At 41.9% G+C, this 26,200-nt stretch overlaps 1 protein-coding gene across 1 annotated transcript in view; it reads left to right on the top strand.

Annotated features, from left to right (window-relative positions):
* The window catches only part of FRY (FRY microtubule binding protein), a 449,190-nt gene that overhangs the window by 118,238 nt on the left and 304,752 nt on the right, over positions 1-26,200 (top strand). The window contains 9 exon segments of the mRNA XM_030200365.1: positions 985-1,064; positions 1,145-1,225; positions 4,813-4,981; positions 6,171-6,263; positions 6,372-6,470; positions 10,145-10,246; positions 11,002-11,105; positions 12,921-13,029; positions 19,647-19,733. Coding sequence (XP_030056225.1) covers positions 985-1,064; positions 1,145-1,225; positions 4,813-4,981; positions 6,171-6,263; positions 6,372-6,470; positions 10,145-10,246; positions 11,002-11,105; positions 12,921-13,029; positions 19,647-19,733 — 924 coding nt within the window.

The following is a 26,200-nucleotide window of genomic DNA, read 5'->3' on the forward strand; positions in this document are numbered from 1 at the left end:
CTGAAATCAGTGTTTGGCTTTGTTTCGTTTTTGTTCAAAAATACTGGTGCATATTTGTTTGAAACTGAAACTTCCCCTCCCCTCTACCAAAAGTGGACCCCACTCTGCCTCCACCCAATTAAAAGAAGGCCCCACTTCCAGCTCTCCACCTTAGGGGCCTACCTTAGAACCCTGGTGGTCTAGTGGCCTATGAGACAGGAGCGATCCCCAGTTACTCCTGCCCATGCTGGCTTTGCAATCAAAATGGCTTCTGCAACTTCCCGTGGCAGTCTTTTGACACTGCCATGGAGATCACAGCAGCTGTTTTGAGATTGGAGCTGGCATGGGCAGGAGTGACTTGTATCACTCTTGCCTAAGCTGGTACTGATCTCAAAATGTCTGTTGCGACCTCCTGCAGCTGTCTCGTGAGGCTGCTGCAGAAAGTCATGGTAGCCATTTTAACTGCAGAGCTAGCATAGGAAGGAATGACTGCGGTTCACTACTGCCCCAACGCACCTTTAGACCATCAGGGTTTATAAGGTAGGCATGGGAGGACCTATTTTTGTTTTGGGGGTGGGAGGAGTAAGGCTGGAATAAGACCTGCTTTTGTCTGGGTGGGGTGAACAGAGTAGGGCCTGCTTTTTTTTGGGGGGGGGGGGGGGGGGGAGGAGACATGTTGGTACTGTTTTTGGTTTCAGGTGAACTATGCAGTGAATTTCAACCGCATATTTGGTTTTGGCTGAAACCGAAAAAAAAAAAAAACAGTTTCAGTTGCCCTCTATCTTACTTTCTCTGCTGCATTTTCTCTGCAGTTAATACCATACGGGGCTCTGTTTGTGTGAGCTATAAAATGTATTTATATTATGATGGGAAGGCCCACTTGTGTTCCTAGGGTTATTCAAGAACTGTAGGCATCTTCTGTGGTGTGTGCTTCTGTGCTTTCATGGTGCTTCTTGTGGTGATTTGGTAACCCTCAGACACTGCTGTTTCTTTTTGTATTTGCAGATTCCACTTCATCCTGTCATAGACAGTTTGGTACATGAAGTTATTAACTTGGCATTCAAGCACTTTAAATACAAGGAAGGGTAATAGCATTTTTCCTCGCAATGTAATGTGTATTTGCAAGCAACAGCTCAAGCATGACTGTTCTGTTCTGTCTTGTTAGGTACTTTGGTCCCAACACTGGAAACATGCACATTGTAGCTGATCTGTATGCTGAAGTAATAGGTGTGTTAGCACAATCCAAGTAAGTATATATCTTTAAAAATGGAAAAAAAACATAGATCCCGAAAGTCAAGGGGTTATGCTGAGGATGACTGTTAACAGAACTCTCACCTCCAAATCCCCCCACATTTATTAGTAAAGGTTTAGTGTGAGGTGACAACTGTCTTGGGAACTTCCTGATGACTGAGCATTCCTGTGGGTTAACAGCTGGCTCTCCTTGAATTATTTTTTTTATTTTTTGTTACATTTGTGCCCCGCGCTTTCCCACTCATGGCAGGCTCAATGCGGCGGGCAATGGAGGGTTAAGTGACTTGCCCAGAGTCACAAGGAGCTGCCTGTGCCGGGAATCAAACTCAGTTCCTCAGTTCCCCAGGACCAAATTCCACCACCCTAACCATTAGGCCACTCCTCCACCTATGCAACAAAACGGGACCAGATCTAGTCTGTACTGTTCTCTAGACTCCATTTGATCATCCCTGGGTTCTGTCCCTCAGTTCATTACTCTACCTGGTTAGACCCCTTTGGGAAGGCTTGAAGTTCCAGTCATCTTTAAGACAATAGAGCTTCTTATATATCCTAAGCCCTAAGGCTTAACTCAGGTTTGTAGAGGCTACAAGTATTTTCAGCAATCTTCAGGCTTAAAATATCAGTTCACAAACATTTTTTTTTAAAATCCAATTTTGTAAGTCTGTTTGCCACCTTCCTTGAATTTCCTGGGTTCTGACTTTCTTCGATTCCATTCCGTTGCTTGTATACCGCTCAGTGCATTTTTTCTAGCAAAAAAAGTGCCGGTACTCAAATACAAGGCCACCCTTCAGGGGCAGGGTGATCACTGAGGGACCCATCCCACAAAGCCAGGCCCCCTACAACCAGTCACAGAATCTATGGTAAGGCAGAATTGGTGTGTAGAGCCTGAGCTCTTTCATTAAAACTTGGGGTCCATGGGTCAATTTTAGCAGACAATGGAAAAGGTGCCGGTACTCAGTACCCCCAGGTACCCCCTCAAAATAAGCCCTGATACTGCTTAAATCTACCCAGGAATCAAAGCGGTTCACAAAAAACTATACAAATTAATAGATAGTTATCTTATTACCTATCAAACAAATAGGACTTCAAAGCCTTCTTGAACTTTAAATAACTTGGAATTCTACAAATAAAGACAGGAATAATATTCCAAATCTTACAAGATAAGCAAAAGAACTATCATGTATACTTTTATATCACACATTTTTAACCGATGGAAAACCCAATCTTAAAAAAAGAGACAGAGCGAACTCTCATTCTATTATAAATGTAAGTTAATAGCTGACTATGAGAGTGGAGGAGTGGCCTAGTGGTTAGAGTGGTGGACTTTGGTCCTGGGGAACTGGGTTCGATTCCCACTGCAGGCACAGGCAGCTCCTTGTGACTCTAGGCAAGTCACTTAACCCTCCATTGTCCCAGTTCTCTGAAAGTTCTCTGAAAGTAGGCGTAACGTGATCATGTTTCTTACAACCAAATATCAATCTGGCTGCAGTGTTCTGTAACAGTTGTAATGGTCAGTCTGTGAGAGAATTATCATCTGCCATCACATGAAACTGGGTTTTCAGGATTACCCTAATAAATGCACATGTGATCTGTTTGCATACAATGTTCTTGACATGGATCTCCTGGCAGTTTCATAAATTATTCCTGACACCAAAATGTAAGGCGGCAACTGTTATGGGATCCTCCTAGCGACTGGGCATCCCTGTGGTTTGGGCAGTTGGGTCTCCTTGAATCATGAAACTTACACAATAAAATACTGTTAGGAGTGGAGGAGTAGAAGGTTATGATGGAGCAGGAAGGAAGCTGTTTTAGAGGTGGGAATTGGGTTTAGCTGCCCGTTTTAAAGCTTGTAGTGTCTCAGGAGCATCGTTGGGCATGTTAGGTAGTTAAGGGAAGGGAAATGGGACTTGATATACTGCCTTTCTGTGGTTTTTACAACTACATTCAAAGTGGTTTACATGGAGGGGCATAATCGAAAGGGGCGCCCAAGTTTTCCTGAGGACGTCCTTGCAAGGACGTCCCTGCGAAGGGGCGGGGAAACCCTGACATGCCAGGACACCAACCGAGCACCCTAGGGGGCACTGCAGTGGACTTCAGAAATTGCTCCCAGGTGAATAACTCCCTTACCTTGTGTGCTGAACCCCCCAAAACCCACTCCCCACAACTGTACACCACTACCATAGTCTTAAGGGGTGAAGGAGGCACCTACATGTGGGTACAGTGGGTTTCTGGTGGGTTTTGAAGGACTCACATTTACCACCACAAGTGTAACAGGTAGGGGAGGGGATGGGCCTGGGTCTGCCTGCCTGAAGTGCACTGCACCCACTAAAACTGCTCCAGGGACCTGCATACTGGTGTCATGGAGCTGACTATGATATTTGAGGCTGGCCTAGAGGCTGGAAAAAATATTTAAAAAATTGTTTTTTTGAGGGTGGGAGGGGGTTAGTGACCACTGGGGGAGTAAGGGGAGATCATCCCTGATTCCCTCCGGTGGTCATCTGGTCAGTTTGGGCACCTTTCTGTGCCTTGGTCGTAAGAAAAATAGGACCAGGTAAAGTCGTCCAAGTGTTCATCAGGGACGCCCTTCTTTTTTCCATTATCGGCCGAGGGCGCCCATGTGTTAGGCACGCCCCAGTCCCGCCTTTTCTACGCCTCTGACATGCCCCCAGGAACTTTGGTCATCCCCGTGACGGAAAGCAGTTGAGGACGCCCAAAATCGGCTTTCAATTATGCTGATGTGGGCGACCCAGTGAGAAGGACGCCCATCTTGCGATTTGTGTTGAAAGATGGGCGCCCTTCTCTTTTGAAAATAAGCCTGATAGTTTTTACAGGTACTTATTTGTACCTGGGGCAATGGAGGGTTAAGTCACTTGTCCAGAGTCAAAAGGACCTGCAGAGGGAATTGAACCCAGGTCCCTAGGATTAAAGTCCTCTGCACTAACCACTAGGCTACTCCTCCACTTAAGTTCTGTCTGCTTAACATGGCTTGCAGGTTTTATCCCCACCTGTGTAAAGCCATTTGGGTATTAATGAATTGCTTTGCATTAATTTGTATGTGATATTAATAGTTTCATTGCATTTTGCTGGATTATTTTGACAGTATATGTATTATTTGTGCAAGTGCAGCAGCATTCATTAATGCAGATGTAATGCTTGTGAAATGCTAGGTTTGGTGTTTGGCTTTGTTATTGTGGTTTAGTAAATAGGTGGTCAACTAAACCAAGAGGAAGTCTCTTCAACTCAAATTTTTTTGCATTTATGCCTCTTGTTTAGTACAGATGTCCAGTTACTAAGGCAGCACCACAGCAGCCAGTTATCCTTACCCACCAAGTTTTGCGACTTAAAATTGTTAACAGTAATGTACGATGTTCCAGAAGCCACAATATTTCTTCTAGAATTTTAGGAAAGGAAAGTTAAAATTCTGTTGAGATATAATAAGCATTTGAAAGTAAGGCCTCCGAAGTTCAGTTCATATGAAGTTCTTTTTTTTTTTTTTCAGTAATGCATCACAAGAAGAATATTACCATAGCAAACATTAGGGAGCCATCAGCCATGCCTTGTTGTTCCTTTGTGCTTCCGTAGGTTTCCTGCTGTGAAGAAGAAATTCCTCGCTGAGCTGAAGGAGCTGCGGCACAAAGAGCAAAGCCCTTACGTGGTTCAAAGTATTATTAGTCTCATAATGGGGATGAAGTTCTTCCGTATTAAGATGTATCCCGTGGAGGATTTTGAAGCCTCTCTTCAGTTCATGCAGGTAGCATCAAGCCAAGGTTGTCCACCAAAAAACATCTGTAATGCGTGTGGATGTATCTTAGATGTGGAAAGATAAGTACATAAGTATTGCCATATTGGGAAAGACCAAAGGTCCATCGAGCCCAGCATCCTGTTTCCAACAGTGGCCAATCCAGGTCACAAATACCTGGCAAGATCCCAAAAATGTACAAAACATTTTATACTGCTTATCCCAGAAATAGTGGATTTTCCCCAAGTCCATTTAATAACGGTCTATTGACTTTTCCTTTAGGAAGCCGTCCAAACCTTTTTAAAACTCCACTAAGCTAACCGCCTTTACCACATTCTCTGGCAACGAATTCCAGAGTTTAATTACATGTTGAGTGAAGAAAAATTTTCTCCGATTCGTTTTAAATTTACTACATTGTAGCTTCATCGCATGCCCCCTAGTCCTAGTATTTTTGGAAAGTGTGAACAGACGCTTCACATCTACCCATTCAACTCCACTGATTATTTTATACACCTCTACCATATCTCCCCTCAGCCGCCTTTTCTCCAAGCTGAAGAGCCCTAGCCTCTTTAGCCTTTCCTCATAGGGAAGTCATCCCATCCCCTGTAGCCAACACACTGTCCAAGGTGTACTAAATGGTAACAACACATGAAAGTTTCACTTCTCAAATAATTGACATCTCTTTGTTGATAACCTAAGGGTTGGCTGTTAGCTGACTGGGTATTTGAGGGAGGTTTGGCACTATGAGCAGGTGGGCTGAGTTTCCTCTGATTTTTTTTACAGGAAATTTCATGTTGCACATAACTGACACACTTTACCGTGATCTGAGCAACATGAAGACAAGCCTCTGCCTCTCATCTTTTTTTGGACGTTTGCCCCTCTCCTGCTCTCTCTCTCTCTCTTTCCTCTGTAAGTGTCATCCAAGTATGCATTTACACAGCGGGCAATCCATTTTTGATAAATATTGGCTTCATATGGGTTTCAGAGCTGTCAAGCACTTCTGTTTGTGTACGAGACAGCAGGTGATTGATGGTGGCTGTCACTGGGTGGAAAAGACCTGCAGTGTGTAGTTATTACATTCTCTTTAAACATGTCATAAAAATATCTTATTGACAGAATTTAAATGTTCATGCTAGACTTAGAAAAGTCTTAGAGCCTTAATTTTGATTGTGTCTTTTTTTTTTCTTTTTTTTTTTGCCAGGAATGTGCTCATTATTTTGTGGAGGTTAAAGACAAAGATATTAAACATGCCTTGGCAGGACTGTTTGTGGAAATTCTTGTCCCTGTAGCTGCAGTGAGTGGGATCTTTTCACTTTGTTTGCTAAAAGAATATTACTTAATGCTTAAAATAATGCAGAAATTATATGTTGTTTTAGAAATAAAATTATTTTGTTTTTGGCAGGCTGTTAAAAATGAAGTGAATGTCCCTTGCCTGAGAAACTTTGTTGAGAGCCTGTATGATACAACGCTCGAACTGTCCTCTCGGAAAAAGCACTCATTGGTATGTAATCCTAGTGAGCTCATGCAGAAAGAAGTACTGACTAACTTTCTGAGGCAAAAGTCCTGAACTGAACAGTTTCAATTCTAATTGGTTCCCTACAAAAACTCTACACATTTTCCATATTAAGTCACATAAATTTAGATTTGCTGTCCAAAAGGAAACAGTCTGTAGCAACTCTCCTGTTCATCAGTGGTCTACAATGATGTCTTCTAAGCCGCTTTGAAAGCTAATAGAGCCCTGCTTATCAAGAGAGAATACTGATGCTTGTGAGAAAAAAAAAAGCACACTGAAATAATTTCTACAGTCTGATACATAAAAGCATTTAGAAACAACCCAAATCCTCATCACTTTTCTCCGTGGCCCCCACATATGCATACTCTGCAAGGTCACTTTCTTCCAAAATGTGCAGTATACATGACCGAGTAACATCCATTATAATGCTAACATATTGAACCCTATCAGAGTAACTGTGGGAAGCAGAGCCTAACGACACATCTTTTTGAGGAACAGAGGTATTAATGTCCATTTGTTTGACTCTGTGGACATTGTCTGTCTGGCCATGTTGTACTATAGAAATCCAGAAGGTTTAATGGGTGCCTTCATGCTCTGCATGTGTGGCAACATCGAAATTGTCTAGCCACAGAATGAAAAAGAAACAGGGTAGGTCAAGGCTTAAGATGTTAAGTTCCCTGCCCCAGGGCCTGCTCTTTGCTTAGTCAGGGCAGCACAGAAGTAAGCTACTTAGCACATAGATTCTAAATCTGTTGGCCAGTCAAAGGATCAGCATTGGTAGTGGCTATTTAGGGAAATGCATTGCACTTTTTTATATAAGTGCTACAACAGCTGCCCCTTGTAGCTGTCTGGCTTGGGAGGTGAGAGAGGTTGCAATGCAGTAGATGTCATTAGGCCTGGATTTCCCACTAAGCAAAGAAGTCAGCTTCCCAGGAGACTACTTTCTCTCTCCTGCCATACTATGAGCAGCTATGTCCATTGGACTCCCCCCTTAAAGGTGCCAGGGCCACAGACTGGTAGCAATGGTAGTAAAATAGAATAATCCCTGACCTGCCTCTGTGCGTTCAAGGAGTGGGTGCTGTGGCACTGAACCACTCAGGAAAGTGCTGCCAAGATGGAGGAGGATATTTCCTATTCACTGTGGCTCTTGCATCATTGAAGGAGTATTCCCTGTCCCTGTGTCCAGGGCCGCCAAGAGGGGGGGCATGGGGTACAAAATTCCCCGGGCCCGGGCCTCCAAGGGGGGCCCGGCGCCGCAGTCCCCTCCACCCGCCCCCTTCAATCACCACCAGGCCGGGTCCCCCTGAATTAAAATCATAGCATCTCACCTCGACCTCGCTCCGTGTGAAAGAAGCGCAACAGTGGCAGTCTGCAGATCGCCTCCCTTTGGGCTTCCCTCCCTGTGTCCTGCCCTCGAGCTGATTTGGTTTTTTGACCAACTGATGACTAGTCTTGGAAATACGTATTGTTTTATTATTTCCTGGACCCCTGATGCAGGCCGATTGGGCCGAAACACACATCGTGTCGAGTCACGTTCCATGCTTTTAGAAGAATTTTTAATAAATTTTGGTTTGCGCATCAGCTGTGAGAAGTTTCGTTGCTGTACTTTTCTACCTTTTTGGTGCCCCCTTTTTTGAGTAGAGCATTTTCCTTCTGTTTGCGACATACCCAACTGACACATTTTCGCCTGGCATAGAGCTGGCATGTTTGCACTGACACATTCTAATATTCTGTAACGGTAATTATGCACATAATTCCCATGATAGAATTTTCACTTAGCGCACACCCTTTAGTTGCCTTACTACTACTACTACTACAAATCATTTATAGCCTTACTGTAGGCGAACCTCTAACAATTACCCCCATGGAGACCAAAATACATTAAGTAAAGATGATCTCTAGAGAAAGGTCAAATAAGGGGAACAGTAAGCAAAACTGTGATGAGAGAGTGGTCTAAGGAAGAGAGAGTGCTTGTAGGTGCGTGATAGCAAGAGATGTGAGATGTTGGAATATGATTTGGTCATGAGTATGACCCACAGAATGAGTACTAATATGGACCAGTTGCGAAAGATTCAAGTTGTTCAGGAAAGAAAGCTGAAGCACAGGGATGGGAAAGGGAATATTGATGTGAACATTAAAGTGATCATTAAAACATCTGCAAGAGATTGTGAGAGGGCTTCCCAGACCAATTGGGAGTGAGAAAGAGGGAAGTCACAGGAGAGAATAGTGAACGAAAAAGGAGCAGAAATTCGGAGAGCAAGCATTTCAGGATAAAGGGATTCAGAAGACACTAGTTCAGATACTGTAAAATAAGATGGAAGGCAGATTTCCAGGCCACCTCCTTTTCTTGAACTGCAGGCTGAATGGTAAGCTGTGAAATTAGAAGGAAGACTCTGATGAAGATAAGATTCTTCACTGTCTGTGAATATTCTTGAGAGAGATTTACATACAATGAAAGGAGTGCATGCAGATTCTACTTTATGCATATTCATTGTGGATATCCTGAAAACCTAATTGGCTGGGTATGTCCCAAGGACTGGGTTGAGAACCCCTGTTCTAATGTCTTGTTGCAGATTGGAGTGACGGTTCCTGCTCCTTTGCGACTCAGCAAGGTTTTTGAACCACACGGTTCTCAGTGGAAATACTGAGAATGCACAGTTCAGACACAGGTAGAAAAAATACTCAGAAGGTGACAGCACTAGAAGGAAAAATTACTAGTGATAGCTGCCTCCTCCTCACCTAGGCTTACCCATGGAGGAGAGGGGTTAAGAACATAGAGAAAGGACTTAGGACTCAATTATGTGAGTGCGGGGGGTGGCCCTTCTGTTGCCACTCCTTCCCCCCCCAGGAAGAAACATGTACACTTTGTTGATTGCCTAGCATCATGCGAGGAAAACACATTAGCTATGTTCAAAGGGGTTTTCTCCCCAGATAAATACCCATTGCAGAGAAGTAGATACATTGGACTTCCCTGTCTAGCTAAGGTTATGCATCAACTTCCCCAAAATATATATTTTTAGTTGAGATAGAAAGAGATGTTTGGGAGGAGGAAAGGGAGACAGAAAGATAACACCCAATACACAATGACATTTTCAAATGCAAGTATGCTGGTTTGTCTCTGATTGACTGTCCGCCCAAATAGCAGATGCAGAATACAAGTGGCATTTTTGTGTGTCTGCTGGCAGCCAGTTTTCAAACACCCTCCATCTCCCACCCCTGGTAGTTTCTCTATGAAAATTAGCTTCAAGATACGTGCTTACAAAAAACACACACAAACACTTTGGCAGCTAGGTGGACTATTCAGAATTTCCTTCAGAATATACTAGGCAACCCCAGAAAAATGCTTTGCCATTTTGAACCAAATGCTGGTTTAAATGTAAGAACTGTTCCAGTTTTGCCAGATCATTGCCCTCTATACACACTGTTGGATCACTTTTTGCACTGAATTAAATATTTGGCATGTTTCTCTGTCTGCTGAAATAGTTCAAGGAAAATTATTTTTCTGTACCTTGTAAACAATTTTCTATACTTTGTTTAGCCTGAGAAGTCATAACATCCTTCTGCAGCTGGAAATGCATTTTAATTGCTCGATTATAACCAAGATGATTCATTGTACCTTATCTTTTTAATTAAATCTTTCTTCTCCTCTTTTTTCTCTCTAGGCACTGTATCCTTTGGTGACTTGCCTGCTTTGTGTCAGTCAGAAGCCATTCTTTCTAAACAGATGGCATGTTTTTCTTAACAACTGCTTATCCAATCTCAAAGTTAGTATCTTTCCACTCACTGCATTAAGCTTTGTGGTTGTCACTGAAAACTAGGAACGTGTGTTCATTTGAAATGACATGAGAATGTGTCGTTGACGTTTCCTATGTCTCTTTCCCTTTTTTTTTTTTTTTTCTTGAAACAGGAAAAACCCTTTGACATTTTTTTTACGTCTCATCAATAGTGGAAAGAGTGCATGCTATTTGCAAATGCTGTGCAGTCTTGCTAAAAGAGTATGCACTATTCACAAGGCGTGTACACTATTTGCATATGCATGAATAGTGCTCGTGCTATCAGGAACCAGTTTACGCTTGCATGCAGTATTGAAAAAGGCTGCACAGACTTCACAAATAGCACATGCTCTTTCCGAAGAGTGTATATTATTTATGATATTCCCCCCCAAATCAAAAGATTTTTTTTATGTTTGTCTTTTTATTAAATTTTCAAATAATAGCCAATATATCAATTAACAAGCCAACAAATAAAACACAGGGCTTATCAGTAGGGACGCTGATTAGTTTCTTATAGAGATTATGAATATTTTCATTAAAAAAAAATCTTTTGATACATGAATGTTTGCATCCTCAGCCCTTATCTGTTTTTGGGGTTTTTTTTGGGAGGGATAGGGGAGAATTTGTGTGTGGGAGGGGGGATTGGAGAGGTTTTCTTGGTTTAGAGTAGGGCTATTAGAAACCAAGCCCTTCTCTATATGTGGGTATGTCCTATGTGTGTAATTTTTTTAAATTCTTTATTATAGAATAAGGACCCTAAGATGGCTCGAGTTGCACTGGAATCTTTGTACAGATTACTGTGGGTTTACATGATTAGGATAAAATGTGAAAGCAATACAGCTACCCAGAGGTAAAGATTTTGTGTTACAAAATTATATCGAAACTCATTATCCTATACAATAATTCTCACCTCCAATGTTCTAATGTGCCTGGGACCGCATGTTTCCCTACTCCTCCCCCTGCCTGGGAATCAGCTGTCAGCGCGCCGCTCCCTGCCACTTCGGAGCAAGTGGCAGGGAGCGGGGCAACAAAGACACCCCCCCCCAACCAACGAACATCAACAGCCTGTGTCCCCTCACGCAACTCCCACCGCGTTCCACACTCCGCCCTCCCTCCGATTTCAACACCCCCCCCTCGCGTTACGGCGCTCTCGACTCCCCCCTTCCGTGACCCTGCCGACCCCCCCCTTCCCACCGAAAACCGTCCTCCGCCACCGTCGAGTACCTGTGCTGACTGGGGACCCCAACCCCCGACAGCCAAAGTCCTGTTCTGGCCTTCGCGGCGTTCCTTCATCAGTGATCTTCTGTTCAAGTTCCTGTGCGTGCATCTGATGTCAGACGCACGCAAAGAAACTTGAACAGAAGATCATTGAGGAAGCAACGCCATGAAGGCCAGAACAGGACTTCGGCTGACGGGGGTTGGGGTCCCCCGTCAGCACAGGTACTCGACGACGGCGAGAAGGGGGGTCGACAGGGTTGTGGGGGGGGGGGGTGTTGAAAACGGAGGGAGGGCAGAGTCTGGAACTCGGTGGAAGGGGTGTGAGGGGGCCTTGAACTGGGTGGGTGGCAGGCCAGGGCGGCTGGGAGGGGACAGAGTGACACAGCGAGGGAGGGTGGGGGATTGCCTTGCTAGCGCCCGTTTCCTTGCCTTCAGAAACGGACCATTTTTACTAGTAACTCATAATTTCCACAGGTGGGAAGAGGATTGGAGACGGGTTGCTGTAGAGGTGGGATTTTTAAAACTCAGTTGTGTGTTCCTTCAGCTCCTAAGATCTCTTTTCAAAGTAGTTCAGTACAAGGAGGCCTTGCTAGCATGTACTCAGTCAGACTTGTATGATAATCTGAATATTTAGAGGTCGATATTCAAAAGGGTTTAAACAGGCAGGAGAGGCTTCTGCCTGGTTGAACCCTGCTGATTGAACCCTGCTGATTCAGTAGCAATTAACTGGGTGGTGCCACTGAGTATCTCCGCTAACAAGCTATAGCCTAACTGGCTAGGTTAGGGGTGGGCCGGGAGCAGAGTTAGGGTGGAGCACAAACCTAGCTGGTTAGCGGTGATATTCAGTCCGCTAACTGGCTAAGCACATAAAATTAGGACAGCAAAACAGCTGTCCTAATTTTCTGCGGCATGTTAACCAGGCACCAGTCTGAATATCAGCCAGTGCCTGTTTAACTTTCTGGTCAATGGACATACCTGGATATTCAGTACCGAGGTCATGCTGTAGCGCCTTTCTGCAGACTGGTGTAAATGCTTATGCTCAACTGATGGCAGTTAGGTGCACAAATGCTGGTCTTCTATAACATTTCACCTAATTTCTGGTACCACCCATTCCCCCCTTTTGGAATTGCACATGAAATGAATTAGGCACACAGGTTATAGAATAGGGGCATAGAACGGATAAGTGCATAATCAGTAATTAGTGCCAATTAGCACTTGTTATCACCAATTAAGTCAATTAATTTATGCGCTTATCTGCGATCTGTGCCCAAAATTGTGTGCCTAACCTTGGACGACCTATAAAGAATTTGGGATTACTTTGTGGTAAACGCAGAAGTTTACTGCGCTTTAGTAAAAGAACCCCTTAATTCTGGGATAGAATACCCATTTTTGCACTGTTTTACCTGAGACTGAAACTGTTTCCCAATGCTTGCATTTTCTCTTCCAGTCGACTTACCACCATCATCACAACTCTTTTCCCCAAAGGGTCCCGTGGTGTGGTACCAAGAGATATGCCTCTCAACATCTTTGTGAAAATTATACAGTTCATTGCACAGGTATGGATGAAAATTGTTAAGAACATAAGTATTGCCATACTGGGACAGACCGAAGGTCCATCAAGCCCAGTACCTGGCAAGATCCCTGAACAGCAAAACAGATTTTATGTTGCTTATCCTAGAGTATGCAATGGATTTTCCCAAGTCCATCTTAATAATGGCTTATGGACCTATTTTTTTTTATACCCTGCTAATCTAACTGCTTTTACCATATTCTCTGGCAACGAATTCCAGAGTTTAATTACTTGTTGAGTGAAGAAATATTCACTATGGGGGTCAATATTCAAAGCGATTTAACCTACCAGTTGTCTCTGATGCTATATGAACACAGAGCAGGAAGGCAGGTGAATAGCAGAGAGAGAGAGAAACTGACAATATACATCTACCCCACATCTTGAAAGTGAGAACGCCACAGGCCCCTCCCATCCCCCATACTGAGAGAGTGCTGATTCCGTGGGCTGGAAAGAGATGGTGCTAAGTTGGATGCAAGGTCTTCTGTTGCCCATTTGACACAAGGATGAGTAGACAAAGTTCCAATCAGTAAAAACAGTTTATTACAGATTGTTCTGGACTCGACACAGCTGTGTTTTGGCCAGGTAGGATGCATCAGGAGTCTCATATATCAAATAGGATCATCCACTTGTTCAATTGTCCGTCAGAATGTTAGAGAGTAATGAAGCAAATGTTCCGGTCTTGAGGAACCTTAATTAGCAGTATCTCCGAGAACACACTCGTGTTTTTTGACCCAAACACGAGTGTATTCTCGGAGTTACTGCTGATTAAGGGCTTTGCGAGAAGTTTCTTTGAGAGATGTTTTGTCTGCCATAAATAGAGTGAAGAAATTTCTTCAAGATAATCTCTCTAAACTAGTTAGATTTACACAAGAAACGGTTGCTAAGTTGACTGACCATGATTCCAGAATTAATGGTTTAGATATGTGGCTTGTGAAAGTTGAATCTCAAATTGGTACTGTTAATGCTACAGCTTCTAGAATGATGAAGGATAGTTTGTCTACTCATCTTCAGCTGGAATCACCTGAAAATGTTTTTAAGAGCTAAGAATTTACAAATTCTGAACTTTCCAAAGATGCATTTTTTTGGCATCCTTGGAACTCTTTAAGATGTATACAAAAGATGTTTTACAGTTATCTTATGGTGATTCAATGATTGCTAAATTGTATTATTTACCTTCTGGAATTTGGAAACCTGGTGAAAAGTATGAAGAATGTGATGTAATTGCTTCACCAGATAGTTTTTTTTAGAATTTTCTCATGAACCAGCTACAAAAAGAGCACCCCTAGCTCATGAGGATGTTAAAACAGATTTGTCTATTCAAAAAACTGAAATCTCATCTCTGAAAGCAGTAACAGATACTCTGATAAAAGATAAAATTAAGGTTTCTTTAAAATTAGAAACTCTTGAAAACTATAATAGACGTCTGAATCTACGGATTTTAAATTTTCCTGTTTCACCTGGAATCGCCCCGATTGATTTCTTGAAAAAATACTTGATGGAAGTTTTGGCTTATCCTCAATCTGCAATTCCACCGATAAATAATATTTATTATTTACCTGAATCTAAACAATCTAAGGCGAATCCAGCAGAAAAGATACAGACACCTGAACTGAATTTACAAGACTTATCAGCATTGTTGGAGGAATCTATATCAGAAGTATCAATTCGAAGGACGCTTTTGGTGTCATTCGTTTTTGAGCAGGATATGAATGCCTTATTAAGACTTTACTTTAAGAACTCAAATAAAGAATTTTGTGGTCATCAAATCTGGATCTTTCCAGATGTGGTTAGATCCACACAAGATCATAGAAAAGCATTTCTTGCCTACAGAGAGGAGGTTAAAGCATTGGGAGCTTCTTTTATATTGGCCTATCCATGCAAATGCTGTATTAAATACCTGGGAAATAAGTACATCTTTTTTGAACCAGATCAGCTTAAAACGTTTATAGATAGTAAGAAACTGTCCAGATAGTGATTGATGAGTATTAAGAAATAGTATATAAAGCTGGAGGTATACGAGCCAGGCCATTAACGTTAATGTATTACTTTTATGTTTCTCCTTCAACTAGATGTCTCCTCTCCCTACATTGATTGTGGTCTAAGAAAGCGAATTATCTTTTCTTTTTATGTTTATTTTACCTATTTTTTTTAGAGAAAGCATATTAGTTGTGGAGATTAATATTTTTTCCTTTTTGGATATTGATGAATAATGTTATTTCTCTAATTACTTCGCTGTATTTCTGATTTATAAGTATTATCTTGTAAATTTTGAAAATTTAATAAAGAAATTAAAAAAAAAAAAAGAGCACCCCTTTTGGTGTTTTTTTCTATTTAAAAAAACATAAGATGCATATTTTGAAGACTTATTTTACTAAAAAAGATTTGATTTCTTTGGTCAGAAAATTACCCTGATGTGGCCAGACCTAATCAATTGCATTGTAAGGTGTTGCTGCAGCTTAGACCCCAAGTCATGGCTGTGGGAGCTACTTTGTATCTTAAATTTACGTGAAAGTGTCTGGTCACGACGGGGATAATTCCTGGATCCTTCTCACTTGGAACATTTTTTGTTGGAGAAAGAGAAAGCTAAGACAGTATGATTTATTTTCTGGTTAGTTAGCAGGTTATTTAGGGCATTAAGAATTAATATATTGCCTGTGGCAGTCAAGTGTGGAAGATTTTTTTTTTTAATTTTCCTTTTTTCTTTCTGCTTTTGGTCTCCGTAAAATGAACTTAAAGCTTGTATTTTTTCTTTTCTTTTGAATTTACTATATTTGTAATGATTTCCATGTTTCTGTAATTATGTAATTGTACATAAAGTATAAAGTTCAATAAAAAAAAAAAGGTTCAGAATCAGTTTCCAGATATTTATCGGGCTGGTAATTCGAGATTACATAACAATTGATGGTATGATGATAGGTTTGCTCTTTTAAAGAGGTAAGTTGGACATGCTGAGTGTTCTTGTTTGAGTAAATGTAGAAAGTTGCAAAAACATAATTATCAAATAAAGTAAGCTAAGAAAGAATATTATTTTAGACAGGTCTTTAAAAAAAGGTAATAAAACACGTGTCTTTCTCTGGTTAAAAGATTCTCAGAGCAAGTATAAAAAAGCGAAACTTTACTAATAACCATCTTTGGAAGCCCTAAAGTAAGAAAGTTGTGTCAGCCTTTTGTGCAGGCTAATGGATCCAAAGGATCTAGCAATGTTACAATATCATCAAGGGGGGAACACATATCGTCTATGGCACAGTGGATCACGTTCCAGTCATATTCCCTTATAAAACTTCCTAAGGTAATTTCAAAGATCAAATATGTTTTGTTTGTACTTGGATCACATTCCAATTTCTTGGTTCAGAATTGCAAGACATGGTTTGGAGCTGTTGTTGTTACATATAATAAATCAGAGCCTGAATTTGGGGGTGGAACCAAATTCTTTGACTGTTGTTAGGCCAATAGTGAAGGATATGAAAGAAGATAGACTGAAAGTTCAGAATTTTAGGCTCATTTCAAGTTTGCCTTTTGTAGCAAAAACAATTGAACAGTTGGTTGTAGAACATCTAGTAAGATTTGTAGATTCTGGTAATATTCTATACCCTTGGCAGGGGGTGTTTAGAGAGGACCATAGACTTTGATTACTGCTGTGTTGAGTGAAATATATGAACACTTAGATAGTTCTGATGTTCTTACTGTGCCATTAGATTTATCATCAGCATTTGATTTGATAGGCCCTTTATTATTATGACGTTTAAAAAATATAGGTATTATTGTGGTGGTTTTAAAGTGATTTGACTTTTTTTTGAGTCAAAGAACATTCCAAATGTCTTTAAATTCACATCATTGGAACTGCAGAGTACTACAAGGCTCTGCATTGTCCCCAGTGTTGTTTAATACATTCTTAAGTCCTTTGGTGACTTTTTAATTCAGAGATTTAGTTTGAGTGCATTTTGTTATAGTGATGATATTTTAAATTATTTCACAAGTATACCCACAAATACTGGATATTTCTGGGCTGCAAAATGGATTAAATGCATTATCAGAGTGGTTATTTGAACATCATCTGGTTCTGAATGTTCAGAAAACTACAGCATGCTGGATTATAGGACATCAAGATAGGCCTGCTACCCCGGTGAACCCAGTAGATTGTGTCAGATACTTGGGGATGCTTATTGACTCGCTGTTAACTTTTGAAGACCAGGTCAATAAAGTTTTGAAAGAGGGTTTGTGATCTTATCTTTAAAATATTTGTTTAATGAAAAGGCATTGCATACTCTCTTACATGCATTGTTGATAGCAAAATTTGATTATGCAAATGTGATTTATGCAGGCCTACCTAGAGGCAGATGCAGCAACCAAACGTAAAAAAATCAAAATCATTAAAGTCCCTAACGATTTTTAAAAAACGAAGAATGCACCAAAAAAAAAAGTCACACATGCTCAGATCGGTATTCAAACGTACAATGTATCAAAGAATCACAATACACATCGGTAATCGGCCCCTAAATCATGCGCAGAGCAGCCAAGCGTTTTGCTGGCTGCTCTGCGCATGCTGCAAACGTAAAAACAAACAAAAAAAAAAGCCACAACACATACACGTGGCTACCCGGTCAGCAAAATCCAAAAACAAAGGATCGGGAGGGGGCAAGGGCGCTCATCAGGAGCGTCCTGTATGGACGGCCTTGCCCCCCCCCCCCCCCCCCGCTGCTCCCCACTTTCCGCCGCTCCCCCCCCCCCCGAAAAAGCAAAATGCTAGCTGCCCCGGTCCCCCTCCCTTCCTGTTCCTGTAGAGCTAACTCCGCCTCCCGTCATTCTTTCGCCCCGTGCCCCGCCCCAGCTGCCCCCCCTGAGGTCGACTACGCCGCTCCCCCCCTCCACCGAGACCCCCCTCCCTATTAACGACCCGAGCAGCGCCTCTCACCTCTTTCAGAAGCGCTGCACGGGCAGGAAGATCTATTGTGTTGGTTGTAGAGTCTCCATGACGTCTCTTCTTCCCTGGCCTAGGCCCCGCCTCTTTCTGACGTAAGTAACCTACGTCAGAAGGAGGCGGGGCCTGGGCCAGGGAAGAAGAGACGTCATGGAGACTCTACAACCAACACAATAGATCTTCCTGCCCGTGCAGCGCTTCTGAAAGAGGTGAGAGGCGCTGCTCGGGTCGTTAATAGGGAGGGGGGTCTCGGTGGAGGGGGGGAGCGGCGTAGTCGACCTCAGGGGGGGCAGCGGGGGCGGGGCACGGGGCAGAAGAATGACAGGAGGCGGAGTTAGCTCTGCAGAACACAGGAACAGGAAGGGAGGGGGACCGGGGCAGCTAGCATTTTGCTTTTTCGGGGGGGGGGGGGGGCGGCGGAAAGTAGGGAGCAGCGGGGGGGGGGGGCAAGGCCGTCCATACAGGACGCTCCTGATGAGCGCCCTTGCCCCCTCCCGATCCTTTTTTTATTTGATGTGTTTTCTGACGTCCTTTGCACCAATCACAGCGCTTTTAGCTCTGCTAATGCGCTGGGATTGGCTGAAAGTTTGTTTATTTTTTCACTTAATGATTTTTCCTGGCACAGAGCTGTCCTAACGAGAGGTCCAGACCTCTCGTTAGATTTCCTGCCTTTTTCCTGCGTAAAGGCAATCGGAAAAGGTTAGTGCATGTCGTTTCAATGGGGTTTTCACACTAATTGCTCATCTCCATTCCGTTTTCGTTAGCTGTTGGCTTCCTCGGTAAAAGCCCTTTGATGCATGCAACGGATCAAATTTTCCTCGTTGGAGGGTCATTAAAGGCTCATTTAGCTTTAGTGCATCTGCCTCTTAGTAACAACGTAAAGAGACTGCAAACTCTACAAAATGCGGCAGTTAAACTTTTAGGAAATCAGTACAAATATGATCAAGTCAGTCCCTTATTTGTTCATTACCATTGGTTACCTGTCAAATTTAGAGTTTCTTTTACATTTCTTATTTTAGCTCATAAGGCCTTCTGTGAATTTAAAACCATTGTACTTAAGTACCTTGACAATTCCATATATTCCAGGAAGGGTGCTCAGATCTATGCAAGATTTTAGAATGGTAGTACCCTCAAGAACAAGCGAACATACGAGTGTAATAATAGGCAGTGGAATGGGTTGGGCCATGGGGGCAATAGCAATTAGTGAGCTTGGGGACAAGGCCGGAGATTGGTTTGTTTGGCTCCTCGAACTGAAAAGGTGATCCAGTGCTCCTGAATATGGTGATCTTTGACTTGTTTAGTTGGTCTTGTGTTGGTTTTTTTTTGTTTTTTTTTACTTGATATTAAATTGATGGGGAACACAACTTCTGGAACAGGATTCAGTGGAGTGGTGGTTCCTGGCCTCCATGGGGCTGCAAGTACCAAGCAAAGGAACGTACAAAGAAGATTCCCCACACAGGAACAGCAAGCCAAAGAGAAAATAACAGAAGGTTTTATGCAGCCAGTGGCTGGACAGAGGTGCAAACTGCCTTAATGGCCTTTCAGTCTAACCAGCACAAATGTTTTTCTTTTCACCTGTTATTCCTTAATGCTGGATGCGTGAAAGTTTTTTATGAACTCCTTTCAAGTTATACTTCCAGTTATTACTATTAAGTGTTTAATATCTTACCGTGCTTTGTCACCAGGAACGCCTTGATTTTGCGATGAAAGAAATTATTTTTGATCTTCTCTGTGTTGGAAAGCCAGCAAAAGCTTTCAGCCTCAATCCTGAGGTAAGTTTGAATGCTGGTGTTAATGGAATGTTTATCTCACTTTGAGTGGGTTGTTCTTATTTCAGTGAAAACGTTTTAAAGTGAGTGACCTCCATGTGAAATAACCCTCTGTGTTTTCTGAAGATCAGTTAGAAATATTTTCAAAATATTTAATAAAACCTTTTTTTTAATATTTTTATCCTCTGAGTGTGAAAACTGCCCAATTTAATTAATATCTCTGTGAGAGTGGGGCCAAATATAGATAAATATTCCTAATGTCTAATGTAAGGGTGGGAACCCCCTACCTACAGGCTAAATGTGGCCCACGAAACCATGGAAAATATACACAGAAAGTTTTGGTCATTTTAATTACTGTATTTCATAAATATTTTTTTTTCCAGAATATTTTCAGAATAGCAACTGTTTTTAGGAAACTCTGTAGGAAACTCAAAAGAGCATGGGCCAAAAACAAAACAGATGTAAACAAAACCATAGGAAGAAAAGCCTTAAGAGCATACACCAACAGCATAAAGAAAGTAAAAGCAGAACACTGCAGTACATATATGAACCTGGACCAAATATTCAAACTCATGAACAGCTATTGAAAACCCAGAACATATTGGCGACAACTGAAACCCCACCAACTACAGATGAGCTTCCACAATATACAATAACAAACACAAGATCAAACCTTGCAAAACACACGACAACCACACTGCAGCAGACAGAATACGGACCATGTTCAAACCACCCCAACTAGACACAGTAAAGACACAATTGACAAAATACGCGCATGCATACTGGCTACTTGACAAATGCCCAACTACATGATGAAAACCCACTAGACTTGTTAATTGAGTTCCTCGCCAAACACATCACGTGCATGTTTGAAAGAGGTCAATTTCCAACAGACAAAGGCGACATAGTGCTCACACCTATCCCCAAAAACACTACCAGGACGATCAGTGATATCCCAAATTACAGACCAGTAGCCTCAACACCACTACTGACCAAAATGATGGAAGATCTAGTAACACAGCAACTAACAGAATACTTGACAAAATTCTCAATTCTTCATAAATCCCAATCAGGTTTCAGACCACAACACAGCACTGAAATGGTCATAACCACCCTGATAATGAAATTCAGAAGCATAATATGCCAAGGACAAAACGTATGTCGTAGACCACACCACACTAATGACACTGCTCGACAACATAGTAATCAGAGGTGCAGTGGCAACATGGTTCAGTGGCTTCCTAAAGACCAGATCCTACATTGTAAAGATGTCAAACCAAACATCAGCCTCATGGATCTCTGAGTTAGGTGTGCCACAGAGATCACCAATATCGCCAATACCATTCAATGTAATGATGGTGCCACTTGGAATAAAACTGGAATTAATGGGTTTCAACCCACGTATATTTGTAGATGACGTCACCATCTTCATACCTTTTCAAAACAATATCACAAACATACAGGACAAAATAAAAAAGGATTGGACTTCATGGAAGAATGGGCAACAACTTTTAAACTCAAACTGAACAGTGACAAAACTGAAATTCCTAGTACTATCCAGCCCACACAACCCCACATCCTACCAAAAATTCACAATCAACCAACAAACATATCACATCGAAATACAACTTAAAATACTAGGAATCATTCTTGACAAACATTTAACCATGGACAATCAAATATCAACAGTAACATCAAAATGCTTCAGAATGCTATGGAAACTGAGAGGAATAAGAGACTATTTCCTATACAGTCTTTCTGGAATCTGGTCCAATCAACGATACTATCGCAACTAGACTACTGCAATGCAGCATACATAGGGTGCAAGGAAAACACAATAAAATCTCTGCAAACAGTCCAAAACATAGCAGCAAGACTGATTTTCAAGAAATCAAAATATAAAAGAGTAACCCCATTGCTTGAAACACTACATTGGCTACCAGTCAAGGCAAGAGTATATTTCAAAGTGAGCACCCTAATCTTCAAGATTCTATTTGGAATGGCACCCGAATATATGCTTAATATGATTAAACTATCCTCAAGAAGGTAGAAAACGGGGGAGTGGCAAGATGGCGACCTGAAGCACACTGAGCAGCCCCACTGTACTCTGTAGTTTTCTACTTACTAAAATTTCTTCTTTAACAGCGATGCCCCATACAAAAGAGGAAGGGGACGACTAAAGGCCAACTGCCGATGGCCAGAACTTCGTCGACTGTTCAGCAAACATTGGACTGCCGTGTTAGCGAGTTCCGCATTGAGCGCCGATGAAGGAGCATCGACGCTCCTGGGCTTGGAAACAACTTTATCGCCCCAAGAAATCATCCTGCCTCCATGTCTTGCGAAGTATAGGAGTGAGTCAGGAGTACATCCTGAAACGGAGGTCGTTAGCAGCAGAACTCAAATCGGCGGTGCTACTTCTAAACCCGCAGAGGAAGTCAGCGTGAAGTTTTTGTCTCCCGTGGAGGTAACATTGAGTTCTATCTGGAAGGCGCTTCAGGATCTAATGGTAGCAGTAAATAAGTCTGCTCAGGATACAATTTTACTTGTGAGTAAAATAGTTTAACTGAATCCTTAGAGAACTTGAGCGTGCTGTTCACAGCCGCTGCCTTGATTTTCTCTCCTCTCATGCCATCCTCGATCCGTTTCAATCCAGTTTTCGCCCTCTACACTCGACAGAACGGCACTCTCTAAAGTCTGTAATGACCTGTTCCTTGCCAAATCCAGAGGCCACTACTCCATCCTCATCCTCCTTGATCTATCCGCCGCTTTTGACACTGTCAATCAAGATTTACTTCTTGCCACACTGTCCTCATTTGGGTTCCAGGGTTCTGTCCTCTCCTGGTTCTCCTCCTATCTCTCCCACCGCACCTTCAGAGTACACTCTCATGGATCTTCCTCCACCCCCATCCCGCTCTCTGTTGGAGTTCCTCAGGGATCTGTCCTTGGACCCCTTCTTTTTTCAATCTACACCTCTTCCCTGGGCTCACTGATCTCATCTCATGGTTTCCAGTATCATCTTTATGCTGACGACACCCAGCTGTATCTCTCCATACCAGACATCACCGCGGAGACCCAGGCCAGGGTATCAGCCTGCTTATCCGACATTGCTGCATGGATGTCCAACCGCCACCTGAAACTGAACATGTCCAAGACCGAGCTTATCATCTTTCCACCAAAACCCACTTCTCCTCTTCCTCCACTCTCTATCTCAGTTGATGGCACCCTCATCCTCCCCGTCTCATCTGCCCGCAACATCGGAGTCCTTCTCTGCGCATATCCAGCAGATAGCCAAGACCTGTCGCTTCTTTCTCTTTAACATCAGCAAAATTTGCCCTTTCCTCTCAGAGCACACCACCCGTACTCTCGTCCACGCTCTCATTACCTCTCGCCTTGACTACTGCAACCTACTCCTCACTGGCCTCCCACTTAGCCATCTATCCCCCCTTCAATCCGTTCAGAACTCTGCTGCACGTCTTATATTCTGCCTGAACCGATATACTCATATCACCCCTCTCCTCAGGTCACTTCACTGGCTTCCAATCAGATACTGCATACAGTTCAAGCTTCTCCTTCTTACCTACAAATGCACTCAGTCTGCAGCCCCTCATTACCTCTCTACCCTCATTTCCCCTTACGTTCCCACCCGTAACCTCCACTCACAGGACAAATCCCTCCTCTCAGTACCCTTCTCCACCACCGCCAACTCCAGGCTCCGCTCATTCTGCCTCGCCTCACCCTATGCTTGGAATAAACCTCCTGAGCCCTTACGCCAAGCCCCCTCCCTACCCATCTTCAAATCTTTGCTCAAAGCCCACCTCTTCAATGTTGCTTTCGGCACCTAACCTTTATACCTTTCAGGAAATCTAGGCTGCCCCAATTTGACTGCCCCTATTTGACTGACTGTACATTTGTCCTTTAGATTGTAAGCTCCTTTGAGCAGGGACTGTCCTTCTATGTTAAATTGTACAGCACTGTGTAACCCTAGTAGTGCTTTAGAAATGTCAAGTAGTAGTAGTAGTAGTAGTATCCTTAGAGAACGTTCAAACTGAAACTTCACATTAAGTTCTACAGGTACAGGAAGAGGTTAAGGTTATAAAATCAACAACGGATGCTCTGGTAAGAGACGAACTTTTAATCCACCGGAAAATTGAACACATGGACGCTTAACCTTAAGACTGTTGAATTTTCCTAGAGCTTCAGGCATGACTCCTACGGGTTTCTTCAAAAAATATTTAACAGAAAATTTGAAAATTCCTTCTTCAGCTATTCCCCCATGTAATAAAATATATTATTTAACAACTCTTGTTCAAAAGGGAGCGGAACCTGTGAATGGTGGGAATTTGCCTCAATCAATAGGAATTAGATCAGAGAATCAAGATCTGTCTACGTTGCTGGAAGACTCTTTGTCAGAAGTGTCTACTCGAGGGACACTTATTGCTTCGTTTGTATTTGAGCAGGATTTGAACTCAATGATGAGATTATACTTCAAGTTCGCTGCATTACCTTTTTGTGGTCAAATGAATATGGATTTTCCCATGTATTTCATGGCAAGTCTATTTTATTACTTGTAAAATTTAAAGTGCTATAAATAAATAAAAAAACTATCCTCAAGAAATGCCAGCCCAGAAAATAGAAACTACCTACTCCTACATCTACTCAGCTGCAGAAACACCATCTACAAAACTATTTACACAGCAGGATTTAGCTACCTGGATTCCAAATGGTGGAACTCAATACCAAAAACCATAATAGGCATCAGAAATCTCCTCCAATTCAGAAAAGAAACGAAAACCTACCTCTTCAAAAAATTCTACAGCTAATCACAAGGATATTGTCTCCATTTTAAATCTACCTCTTCAAAAACTATATGAGTAAATATCACCAAAATTCTACAGTTGAACACAAAAGCTACCTTCCTCTTCAAATGCTCTATGAATAACCACATGAACCATAGATGCCCTCTCCACGTTGCACAACACTTATTTGTAACTCCACCAAAATGTAAATTGTAAGCCACTTTGAACCGAAACTTGTTTTTGGATAATAGTGGGATACAAGAATGCATAAATAAATAAACCTAGGCACCTTATTCCAATATAGAATAGGCTGCTATCATGACACCTCAGGGTGCTAAATGGGGGAGATGAGCAAAAAAGTGGAGTCAATCAGCAAAGTTGGGAACCAGATGATTCTTTTTTTTTTTTTTCAAAGAGCAGTAGTAAGTAAAGGAAGACCCAACACAGCTGTGTTTCGGCATAAGTAAATGCCTTCATCAGGTGTGACAAAATGTCTAAAAACAGAACAATAAATACAAAACATCCTATCTGGTTTATGTAGTCAAATGCTATATCTATAGAACACCAGAAAGTTTATTACATTCATGGAGTGTTTTTTCTTTCTTTGTTTCTTATCGTTACTTAAATGGGGGGGGGGGGGGGGGGGGGGGGACTCAGTTATAGAATTATCCCCATAGTTCTGTGCACAAAGCTGGAATTAATATGGCATTCTGTTTGGGGTGGAGGAGGCACCAACTTTACCTATGAAGCCAGATTTTAGATAGAAGGTAGAGTTCTGAATTGAGACATCCACATTGGAATATGTTAAATTCCAGGAGTATTTAGAAAAGGATCTGCCATTGAAGAGCCTTTTCTAAAATTCATGCAGGAATGAACATTTTTGTGTTGAGTACATGTGGCAGGAGCAGCCATTTTACAACTGTCTCTTATCACAGGGAGGGGAGTGTTGTGGCAAGATACGTGTCTCTGTTGGCACTAACAAATGTATGTGGATATTTTAGAACCTAGATGTGTATGTCTGTCATTTTAGAAGCCTACACGGCTAAGTGCTACCAATTAAGTACAGAGCCCACAATTATTTTACTCTTCAAAAGTTTGATAAGGTTACCCCGCTATTGATCAGAGCACATTGGCTTTCAGTTCAAAAGCCTACGCTATTTTATTCAAGACATTACATGGTCTTGCACCAGGATATATGTTATTGTTAACTTTTCCTTGTTATAATGTTCCTGTGCGACTGAGAAATAGTTGTTTGTTGCTACGTTTGCCTTCATTTAAAGCTATTAGATACAAAATAATGTTTCAGTTTTCAGTCTCTTTTACAGGAGTTAGGCTTTGGAATGATCTCCATATTATTATTAGATTGCAAGCTAGAAAGTTCTGAAAACATGTTTTTTTGAGAAGTTTTTGTATTGAGAGCTTTGGGGTGGATGGTTTTTTTTTTTTTTTACTTATAATTATTACTGGTTTTTGATTGCACTTTCTAGGAATTCCTGGTTCTATTTATAAACCGCATAGATCCCACAGTATAAAAGTATTTTTTTTTTGTTTAGTTATGGTTTAGTATTCAGCACAATCAATTATGGGGGGGGGGGGGGGGGCAAAACAAAATCCACAAAAATGAGTAGTCTGCAGAATGCATCTGTAGAATTCACACAATATAACAATAATATT

This window comes from Microcaecilia unicolor, chromosome 4 (genome assembly GCF_901765095.1).
Source record: "Microcaecilia unicolor chromosome 4, aMicUni1.1, whole genome shotgun sequence".
Lineage (NCBI taxonomy): Eukaryota > Metazoa > Chordata > Amphibia > Gymnophiona > Siphonopidae > Microcaecilia > Microcaecilia unicolor.